Source organism: Ambystoma mexicanum, chromosome 5p (assembly GCF_040938575.1).
Source record: "Ambystoma mexicanum isolate Mex_15411 chromosome 5p, UKY_AmexF1_1, whole genome shotgun sequence".
Classification (NCBI taxonomy): domain Eukaryota; kingdom Metazoa; phylum Chordata; class Amphibia; order Caudata; family Ambystomatidae; genus Ambystoma; species Ambystoma mexicanum.
In genome coordinates, this window is record NC_090930.1 from 213403934 (window position 1) to 213415991 (window position 12058).

Consider the following 12058-nt stretch of genomic DNA (forward strand, 5'->3'; position numbering starts at 1 on the left):
TTCATACCCGTTTCGGGCAGGGCTGTCTCAGTCATTGTGTCAAACACCAGAAACTAGACATCCACAACAAGAAGTACATATTGGTCACACACTCCATTCTCCAGGTCCCACCTACAGGGTGTACCCACAAAATACAGTCACTGGGAAGGCTCCAGCCAGTCTGGCCTGCACTTCACAACAACGCCATATATGGAACTTCCACCCAACAGCCAGTCAGGGTGGAGGGACAGAGTTAGGTCTTCCCGGGACTTTGGGAAAACAAGGTAACAGGCGATAGAAAGCAAGAGGCCACAGGGGCCATCTTGTTTCCTATCAGGAATCAACTGATTCCAAAGGCAGGGCCTGGGTATCCCAAAATGGAGGATACTCAGAGCACCTGTCAAATTCAGCATGGAGCTGCCACCAGCCCATACCCTGCTATGTGGGTCACACACAGATGCCCAAAAACATACACTAGGGGCACAGGGTTGCATCCCCACCCATGGGTGCCATAAGGGTATCGCATGGGGCTGTACACCGAACCAAAAACAGGAAGATCTGCACTGCCAGGAGTCCCACATGGACTCCTGGGCAGAAAACAATACAGAACACAAATGAAAAAGGACTTCAGGACAAGGACAGGGAGGCCCTGTCCCTCCAATGCATTTCCAGCATCACACCTGGGGCAATGGAAATCACGATGTAAAGAATATCTGAAGGCCAGCAGCATCAAGATGGATTTGCTGATGACAAATCGAAATAAGGTTAAGAAAATACTGCAGGAAGCACATTGTATTGAAACTGTAGATAAGAGAAGCATGGATAATCACTGCCCTGCCATTATATGGGAAAAGAAGAAACTAAACCAACTACCAGGGTATCTCATAAAGTTCCCATTGGCTCACTACAGAGACTTACTAATGTGATGCAGACTTAATATCGTAGTTTCAAGAGATGTTATGTTGGCAAGGAAACAGATCAAAAGTCAGGAGGCAACCTGTCCATACTGTAGGGAACCGGAGGTAATAGAGACTATCAGGCACCTTATGATGACATGCAATTCTGTTACGGAACTAAGGGCCTCATTACACGTTGTGCGCTAAAAATCGTAATTTACCGGCATGGCGCTATCAACATGTCCGCCTTGGCAAGAGGGCGCTAATAGGGTACATGGACACGAGCATAGCTCCATGCCGGTAATGACCCTACCACCATGCCACTAAAGACCCGAAAAAAAACTCTTAGCGGCACCGATGAAAGCGCTGATAGCACTTCCGACCTCCCGCAACATGCAAACAGTGGTCACCGCTAATAGCGGCCATCGCAATTAGCGGTCACCGCAATTAGCGGTCACCGTTAAATAGCGGAACTGGAAATAGCGTCATCGCACAGGAACGGGAAGGAGCACGGCGGCCATCTTTAAAAACACAATCCATTGCCATCCTCTGCCCCCTGGACCTGTTTTGAGAACTTTGCTATTAGAAAGCCACAAGGATACCCTCGCCATGCCTAAGGCTATTAAAAAAACAACCGACCGCCAGCGCAAGGAGAAGTTCACCAACGAGGAGCTAACAATGCTCACTGAGACCCTTGCAGCGAATGCCGACGTGGTATTTGCGAACGACATGCGGCGGAGACCCCGATCCGCAAGAAGGCTATCTGGACAGAGGTTGCCCTGAAAGTGAGTGCAGTGGGCACCACCACCCGCACTGTCCGCGAGTGCAGAAAGCGGTGGGATGACCTCCGCCTCCAAGTCCGCAGCATCCTGTCTGCGAACCGCAACATGGCCACAGGAGGTGGAGCCGATTCGCCTATAAAATTAAAGGAGTGGGAGGAGACCTGCGCCAACATGATCGGTGTTGAATCGATTGAGGGAGTTGGGAGCATGGAGCATAGTGTGGCAACTACATCAGATGGAGGTGAGTGTACACATGAAAGTATGCACTGTGAATGTTGAGGTCCCCCCCAAATGTGAGCCCAGATTCACCTCATGGATGTGCAAACATCCATACATGCATACAACCCTGGCCATGTCAGTGCCAAACCCAAACACACACACATGCACGCATCACCAGAGACAAGTGCTACACAGAACCATGCATCCCTACCAATGAAGTCCCAATGCTCACAACTGCATGAATAATGTATTCTGCATGAAGTACATTGAACCGTCACCAATGCCATCCCCCTCTTTGTCCCCGACAGGCTCACATACAGACAGTGAAGAACTTGGCACTGCAACTCTGGCACCCCCTGCCACGAAGAAACCAAGGACACAGGGGACACCCCCACTACATCAAGGGGCAAAGGGGTTCCCAAGCAGAGTGCCAAACATCGGAGGAGCACCACTGCTACCATACCACTGTCCACACCAGCAACAACTGCCCCACCTTCAGAAGTGAACCCCCCACCACAGATTCCAGTCACCGAGGGCTCACCCTCTGCTGCCACAAGTTCCACAGGTGAGGCGGCAGCCACAGCGCCGCTCTCAGATGTGGAGGACCCGATAGATTTCCCCATGGAAATGCACACCCCAACCCCCCCACCCCGGAACCTCCGAGGCAACTCCACAGCAAACACCTGGGTCCAGTGTCCATGGCCAGTCTGGCGAGGACAACATGGGAGGGTCCAGTAGCCCACCGGTGGCTTCACCAGATGTCCTGGTTGCAGAGGAAGGCGCAGCAGCCACACCACGGGAACGCCACAGTGCCCTTGACCTGGCCAGCATCAGGCAGCGCCAAGAGGACATAACTATGCTGGTTGGGCAGCATGTGGAAGAGGCTGCCCGTCTCAGGGGGGAGATAACAGAGACTGCCAGGCACTCAAAGGAGGCGATTGAAGCATGCACCAACAGGCTGTGTGGGGAGATTTGCCAACTCGGGCAGGTCCTCACGCGGATAGCGGACGCGATGGACCGCCAGTTCCCACCACCACCATCGGGACAGACAGCCACATCATCATCCGCCAGTTCGAGGCAGACAAGCCCCCTCCGCCGCTCCACGCGCTCCACCAGGCGCACGTCAACCCAGCCTCCTAATGCTGTTGGTGGCAATGGGGAATAGGGACTACAGAGTCAACCTTCCACGTGTGCAGCTGGACAACAACATTGTGCCAGACACATAAGGGACTGTTGTGGGGGGAGGGGGGAAGGGTGTTTCGGGACTGTTGTGGGGGGAGGGGGGAAGGGTGTTTCGGGACTGTTGTGGGGGGAAAGGGAGAAGGGTGTTTCAGGACTGTTGTGGAGGGAGGGGGGGAAGGATGTTTCGTGACTGTTGTGGGGGGAGGGGGGAAGGGTGTTTCGGGACTGTTGTGGGGGTAGGGTGGAAGGGTGTTTCGGGACTGTTGTGGGGGAGGGGGGAAGGGTGTTTTGGGGCTGTTGTGGAGGGAGGGGGGAAGGATGTTTCGGGACTGTTGTGGGGGGAAGGGGGAAGGGTATTTCGGGACTGTTGTGGAGGGAGGGGGGAAGGATGTTTCGGGACTGTTGTGGGGGGAGGGCGGAAGGGTGGTGGGATGGTTGGGGACATGCACTTATATATCTTAAAATTCATTAATACACTGGTGATTAATCAAAACACAGGCTTGGACTTCTTCATTGTTTTTGTGTACTTTATTGGTGACAGGGTCCTTTGTGCACTTCAACACAGACACCAGTGCATTACTACCCATATCCATCGTACAGAGTGAAAACATGTTACTCAGAAAATTTGGTTGATCAGATGCTGTCTCACATCACGTCCCTCCTGGCCATCGCCTCTTGCATGACCTGCATCCCCGTCACCTGCGTCCTCATCAGGTGGTTGCATTTGAACGTCAGGGGCAGTGGCACATTCCGTCTGATACACATATTGTGCAGCATGACACATGCCATGGTGATCTTGGCCACCTTCTCATGGCTGTACAGGAGAGCGCCACCCGACCTGCTTATGCACCTAAACCGTGTCTTCAAAAGGCCAAATGTGTGCTCAATCACGACACGGGTACGGGTATGTGCACGATTGTAGTCCTCTTCATGCCGGTTCTGTGGGTTCCATACAGGGGTAAGGTGCCACCTCTTCAGGGGATAGCCAGCATCGCCTGTATGGGGGGAAGAATGAGGACCTGTTACTGTTCACCTCTGGAGCGGCATGTACATGTCACACAAATCACCTTTGCATTCTGATTGAAATCCACGACTACCAGCATGCATGCAGACGATCTGTGTGACTGCAATGTGCAAAGGTGTGCTTGACCCTGCAAGTGGACATGCCTGTTTCATGCCTCCGACAGCAATTGGCATGTCCTGGGTGAGGCCATGTCTTAGGTGTACCTGAGCCCAGGCATATTTGGTACCACACTGATAGTGTACTGCCATTCCGACATTGATGTTGCCATGCTATGTAGCATCACTTCACTGGTGCTATAGGTGTGTGGTTCAATGCTATGGCTAGGGGTGATCCCTTTGCATGCATTGAAGGGCACATTTCTGTACTGATGTTGTGCTGCGCCAATACTGTATTACCATCTTGATGCCATGTTGCTGGTTTGTGTATTATGTGGTGTGGCATGATGTGCAATGTGGATGTGGATGGATGTGTAATATTTGTAGACCTGGATTGTTCTCTGTGTTGTGTAGCTTATAATTGCATGTGGGTTATTCTCAAGTACATTGCAGCCTTCCCTGATGGACATTGGCGTACATCTGTATGTCCATTTGTCCTACGGACGACAGGCTACACCCAGTTGGAGTATGTATCTCTCCCCCCCATCACACCCAGTTGTAGTATGTATCTCTCCCCCCCCATCACACCCAGTTGGAGTATGTACCTCTCCCCCCCACATCACACCCAGTTGGAGTATGTATCTCCCCCCCCCAAATCACACTGCCATGTGCTTGCCCTGCTACTCACCAAGTAGCCACGAACGTTGTCCTGCTTGTCGCTCCATGTAGCGTGGTATGGTTGAGTTCCGCAGGACCATGGAATCATGGGTTGATCCCGGAAATCGGGCACAACAGTGTGATTATCTTGTTAGCATCACATACCATTTGGACATTGATGGAGTGGAATTGCTTCCTGTTTTGGTAGACTACTTCATCGTGATGTGGGACCACAAATTTCACATGGGTACAGTTGATGGCCCCAATGCAACTTGGGATGCCTGCCAGTGAATAGAAGCCAACTTTGGTGTTTGCGATCTCCTGGGAAGTCCGTGGCATGAATATGTGTTCAGGTGCATGCTTCAGGAGGGCATTGAGTACCTGGTTCAGCGTGCGTGAGAATACTGGTTGTGAGATGCCATGCATCTGCCCCACTGTATACTGGTAGGTGCCTGTGGCCAGGAAGTGGAGCACGGTCACCACCTTCAGTAGAGGGGGGATGGCAGTTCTGATGTCTATGAGGCTCACAATGTCGTCATGTATCATGTCCACGATGCTGGTGATGGTATCCCAGTCCATACGGTATAGGGTGTGTATCTGCTCAGGAGTTAGGTTAAATGGATGGCTCTGATCCTGGGGATTGGTGGCTGCCTCTGTGGTATGACTAGGTTCCCTGGTGGTGCTTGCTGCGCCTGTCTTGCCCTCCTCCTCCTGCGTCTCCTCTGTGCTGCCTGTTGTTGCTGCTGCACTGCAATCATGTCCTCCAGCCCATGTAATGCTGCTAGTATTGGAACCATCTTGGTGTAGGAAGGGGTGTGTGAAGGGGTGTGGTGTGCTCCTTTTGTGCTGCCACAGTCTCCATTGCCTCCACCTGTGCTGATTGTGTCCACCTGTGGCAGGTGGGAACACTGCTCAGTTCTATTAACGGGTGGTTCGCGATGCCGGTATTAGCGCCATGCCGGAAAGGGTTTTTTGGGGCTTTACCATGCCGCTATTTGCATGTCCGCATGGCTTGTGATGGTGTGCTATTAGCGGCATGGCGCTATTTACAGGATGAAGGGTCGCGCGCCCGCGAACTAGCTGCTATTAGTGGCACCGTACTTAGCGGTGCAGCTAATAGCGGTAATCCGGATCGTAATTGGCATGGGGATTTAACGATACCGGCATTCCCTTACCGGTAACGTTAATCCCTTACCGCACAACGTGTAATGAGACCCAGAGAGTTAAGTTTCAGGGCGACCAGGTGAAACTATGCAGCCCACTGTCAGTGGAAGACTGGTGGGAACGTATCATAATGGCAGAGAAAATTGGATTAACTTTGACCGCTCTGAAATTCGTCGAGTTAGTGTTAAAGGAGGAGGTGATACTTAACTAACTCCGATTGAATATATCCCTTTTAGCTGAGCTCATGATCTTGAAAATCCAGAAGGGAAATGTGTGAACTGGTATTTTAGAAGAAATGTGTCTTTGACTTGAGGAAATGTGAAAGGAGAAATGTTAAAGGTTTATATAATTTGTTTGTTTAAACCAATAAATCATTATAAGAAAAACAATTCATCTATCGGCTGTGTCAATAGAAGAAACATATAGGATATTTCCCATTCCATCCAGCATCAATGCCAGCCATTCCACTGACTTGCAACACTATTCATTACATTGCATGCACTACATATCCATTTTCCATTGCACACATCAGGCCAATCATCATCTTCAATGTGGGGACCGTTAAGTAGGGGCAGAGGCCGCAATGCGTTTAGGTTCAGTCACCTTTCTGAAGAGATCTATCTTGTTTTATTTTTATATCCACTGTATACAGTAGCAATTTATTATTATTTTTGCAATTAAGATATTTGAGTTGGTGGACTTTCCACCTATATATATATATATATTAATGGATGCTGAGAATGAGGCTAGCTGTTCTAAAATTAACGTTTTATTTGTAAACAGTCTCTATCCCACCTTAACCTTTTCATGCTCTTTACAGGTACACAAGAATTCTGATGAAAGATATTGACATTCTAAATTCATCTGGGAAGATGGATAAGATGCGCTTGCTGAATATTCTAATGCAGTTGAGAAAATGTTGCAACCACCCATACCTTTTTGATGGAGCAGAGCCTGGACCTCCTTACACTACTGACACACATCTTGTCTGCAACAGTGGGAAAATGGTCGTTCTGGATAAACTTTTATCAAAATTAAAAGAACAAGGTATGTGCGCACTAAACAATGAATATGGAAAAAATATAGCTATAATTTGTCTAAAATATAGTGCTTCATGCCCGATTCCCCCAGCTTTTAAGTATTATATGTATTGTGTTGTTATTAAACGGTTTAATTAACCATAAAACACTTTAAATAGATAAACACAATATATAAATTACCCATTTTATCAGTACTCATTTTTCTAATGATGAATGGCTCGATGAGGCTTGCTGTTATTTGAAATTGTGAAGTAAAGGCTGGTCACTTAAATCATGAGCTGTCGACCTGGGCGAACGTTATTAATGGTCGCTAAACAGACGCAAAGACTAATGAAACAGTTTCAGTATGGATAGTGTTGATGACACTTGGGGACCATGTGACCGCATTCTCAAAAAGATGCTGTTTTCAGTGAAAAGTGCAATGGTGCAAAGAGACGCCTGCGCCTTTGCGCATCTCATTTCCCTGTAGATATTTGCTGGAAAATTACCAAAAGATGTGCTCGAGGCAGCAAAGCGCAAATAATGGGGCAAAAGTGGAGCAAATTGGCACATCATAAAAGGGCGCAAATGAGTGGTGCATCGCATGAGACATACCTTAAAAGAGCGTATTGCATCAGGTGCATCATAAATGGCACATCACGTCACATGCATGAAAAAAGAGTCCAACTAACCTCCAAAACACCTAAAAACTAGGAAGCTGCCTCAAAACAGAAGAGCAGCCTTGTGATGGCCTGCACACCAATCTACAAGCATCCAGTGTCTGGCAGTTGCATCCAGCCAGAAACGATGGAGGGAAAGACACCAAAAAGGACTGCCGTGCCAACTGTTGATGGTTGCCATTGATGTGACCTGTGTTCTTCTTTTGTTGGGCAAGACCGTTGCACTCTTTTCTAGGCAACTTGTTCAACTTTTGAAAAGTCAAATGTTGAAAGGCATTTTTTGGAGAAAAATCTGTGAATCATGAATGTGGTGCATCTTTGCTCACTTTCTGTGGTCGGTCACTCTTTGCATGCTTAATTTTGTGTCTTTGCATGCTTTCCTCCCACTTTGTGCATATGGCATATGAGGAGGGCCAAAAAGCTTGCAGGTGGTGTTTGGTTATTTGGCCACCCATTGACTGCCCATGGCCATACTAATCCTTACGGCCATTCCCATCCAGTTCCTGTCCCTCCCTGCACAAAACACCCCCTCATGGGAACTTTGAGCTACCTTTAAATCAAGCCTTACCAGTGTTTTGTTCGATTTATAAGCACTATGCATGTCCTTCACTGAAGTCCTGTGCAAAGCAAGCATTGGCAAAGCCAACCATTTTGGCTTGTGTATAAGTATTAGGTCTTTGGCAGCACTGCTATTAGATGCTGAGGTACTCACCTCATCATTGTGCACCTGCTCCCATCAATGGTCAGTTAATAGCACTACGGCAGTGGCTGGCAAGTGCCTTTCCCATGGTTACACAAAAGCCCAAACTGTTGGCATTGCCAATGCTTGTTTAAAGTGGAGCATGTGTGAGATACACACTTCTTTGAATGCGTCATAAATGTGATTCTTCTATTTCTGGCGCATTTGTGGCGCATCTCCGATTTTCACACTTTTTTATTTGTGAGAATCTGGCCCATGTGTGAAAAGAAGCTCTGTTGCAGACACAGAGAAAACAAGCATTGGCAAACCTAATCGTGTTTGCTTTTGCCAGGTATTACCAGCATATACACAATTACTCACACTTTATTTTAAAGATATTGCCAGCATAGGTCTAACTACTTGCATCCTCGTGAGGGATTGATTTCAAACGTCCACGAACACAAATCATTGGCATACATTGATTTGAAATTCCCAGGTACTCAACATTCTTGTGTGTACACTGTGTGAGCAGTGTACGTTTGTGATTGGGCACTGTTAGTTTGTGTGTGTAAGAGGGGGGCGTGTGTGTAAGAGGGGTGTGTGTGGGCAGTGGATATTTAGCCAGGGTGTGTGTGTAAGCAATGTCTGTATGTTTAGGAGGTAGAGTGTGTGGGAGTGCAAAGTAGGGGATTGTGTCTATGAGGAGGCATTGTGCCTGGGTGTGGGAGCACTGTGTGTGGGGGGTTGATCATGTTGTGAGTGAGAGGGCAGTTTGTGTGTCTCTGGGCAGTGAGTGTGCGTGGGGAGGGCACATGGGTACAGTGTTTATGTGGAAAGTGTGGGATCAGTGGGATTGACGGTGAGTGTGCATGTGTGAGGGGAGGTTGTGCATGTCTGGTGAGGCATCTGTGTACCTGGATGTGGGGGTCAGTCCGTGCATGTGGGCAGCAGTGTGTGTGAGTGTGTAGGTTCAGTAAGTGTTTATGTGTGTGTGGGCAAAGTTCATTTGTCGTGGAAGCGTGTGTGCATGGGGAGTGCTGGAACTCTGTGTGGGGGACTCTGTGTGAGGGGAGAGAGTGTGCATATGTGGGGACAGTATGTGTGTTTGACGGTACAGTGTGCATGTTGGCATTGTAAATGGGGGCTGTGTGTGGGCAGTGCGTGGGTGGAAAGGGTGTGTGGGCAATGTGTGTGTAAGTGGCAGCGTGTGTGGGAATCAGTGTGTATGTGGGTGTTTCCCGAGAATATGTGGGGACACTGTGTGTGTGGGCAGGTATGGTGTGTGTGGCAGCAGTGCATCTGTAGGGGAAATGTGTGTGGTGGCATTGTGTGTGGGGGCAGTGGGGTATTGTGTATGGGGACTGGGGTAGCCTCAAACCTATATACATTTATAAATATACAGAAAGTGGAGATCCAGTGGAGATATATGAAAAAATGGGAAGTAGCACTCAGCGGGAATATCTCCAGGGACCAGTGGATAGGCCTGTGGAAGAATATCCCCAAGCTGACTCGGGCCATCCAGATGAGGGAAATGTGGGTAAAATGATGGTACAGTGGCACTATACACCAGAAAGGCTGATGACAATGTACCCGCAGGTGTCAAATCAGTGCTGGAGAGGTTGCTAAGGGGTGGGAACATGGAGACACATCTGGTGGGACTGTCAGGGGATACAAGGCTTCTGGGATGGGTTCAGGACCCAGATACAGGGGATGATCCCAGACACGGCCCGCTTGGAAGAAAAAGTCTGGCTCTGCGGGATGTGGGACCCGAAGGCAAAGATACACACAAAACTACAAAAAAGCTGTTTTATAGGCCTACTGATAGACGCATGGCTTGCGATAGCCTAGAACTGGAAGCAACGGACAATTCCAACAACTCAAGACTGGCTACGAAAGGTATGGGCGTTAGTTACGATGGAATGGTTAACGCATAAACTGCAGGGGACAGCAGAGACATTCCAGAAGGAATGGGGATCTGTCTTAGCGCTTCTACAATCAGACTATATGGCCCAATGGCAGAGGCGTTGCTAGGGGGGGGGCTATGGGGGCTATAGCCCCTAGTCTTTTGGTTGTAGCCCCGGATAGAATCTCAGGAGCTACAGCCAAAAGACTAGTTAGCCCCCAGTCCCGACAGTTCCCACATCACCGTAGCCCCGGGTCTTTTCCAGACCTAGCAACACCCCTGCCCAATGGTGCCCACACAAAATAAGAATTCTGGACCTATTCTAAGCGAGAGCAGCAATCCAGGAATGAGATGGAGAAGGACTCTCTTGCATGGGGGGGATGCGAGGGGGACGGAGGGATGGGATTTTGGCATTGGGATTGTCTTTGTTGACATGTTACACCGAAAACTCAACACAAATATATTTTTTTTAAATAAATTAATTTCTTAGCAAGATCTTCTTGCCTCGAGATTGGTAGTCATTAAGGTAGCATCTAAGCATGAGAATTGTTCCCTAGCCCTCCATGTAGTACAGTTCCAGATGTCTATTTCACCACGTGGTTCCACCAGGTATACTTCAAAAGCACTAAGCGCCATCACCCATTTCTTTGCTTTTTCCATTAAGACGGTCTGTCTCTCTGAGCAGAAGTTTATTACCCTAGATGTTTTACGATCTCCTCCAGGACGTAGCTCCATTTCTTCCAGTGGTACACAATGGGCATTGAAGTCTCCTGCTACAATGGCAGTCTCCCCACGCCCCTTATTCTTCCCACACCATGATTTAAGTATCTTGTTTACTTTCTCAAGTAAATCCAGAGTTATACAACTCTCTGGGGGGGTCGTATAATGTGATGATCAACGTCTTGCTATTTGGTGTTGCAAAGCTGGAGATCACAGTTGCCACAAGATGCTCTGAATGAGTTACACTCATATAGGGGGAGAGCGCAAACTGCACTCTCGCACGTATGCACAGGCCGCCATATGGGTGACCTTCTTTTGCTTGTTAGCACGTTTTGTGAGGAGAGAGAAACCATCTATCAATAGCCCCTTGCACACCCATGTTTCTTGCAGGATGAAGATGTCTGCAGCACTCAAGAATTTTTGGCCTTCAGGGTTTGCCATTAAAGAGTTAAAGCCCCTGGTGTTCCAAGATAGGAGTTTCAACCCATTGGCTTCAGTTTTCTTCAGTCAGTTGTGCATATTCTGTGTCTGCCTGCCTTGGCAACCCTTGGTATTTGCTTCCCAACATGCTTACCTTTGATATTGCAGACACTGTATGGCTCCAGTGAAGACATAGGTCTCTGTAATCACCTGCCCATTTGTGCAAAGTATTCGAAATAATAAGACAATGTCTGGACAATGATGGGTGATACAAAGGTTAAGATTGCCCAATTAGAGCTACTTCCCATTCTTAGAAGTTACACTTTTTTGATGTCACTCGACGTGATTATTCTCAAGTCAGGGATCAGATGAATCATTTGAAGCAAATTGGAGCGACAAAGAAATGAGCCACTATTAGATGTTACCACTTCTGTTAAGAGTAGTGCTTCCGGTGGGAATCAAGCATGTTGTTGCAGTTGCGAAACTGCCTTTTGCACCAATCCTTGAATACCAAGTTCCAACCTCGTTCTCATGTCCCTGTTGGGTATCCAATGGTAATGCTGCTCCAGTAAGATTTTTACTTCTAGCTGTGACATCCAGTGCCTGACCATCATTGACATTATCGACCGACTGCCCCAT

At 48.4% G+C, this 12058-nt stretch overlaps 1 protein-coding gene across 3 annotated transcripts in view; it reads left to right on the forward strand.

Moving 5' to 3' along the window:
* LOC138480867 (probable global transcription activator SNF2L1) overlaps positions 1 to 12058 on the forward strand; it is a 1964402-nt gene that overhangs the window by 1072335 nt on the left and 880009 nt on the right. For all 3 annotated transcript variants that reach the window (XM_069612650.1, XM_069612651.1, XM_069612652.1), the window contains one exon: positions 6819 to 7045. In XM_069612650.1, the coding sequence (XP_069468751.1) occupies positions 6819 to 7045 (227 nt within the window). The remainder of the gene's footprint in view (positions 1 to 6818; positions 7046 to 12058) is intronic.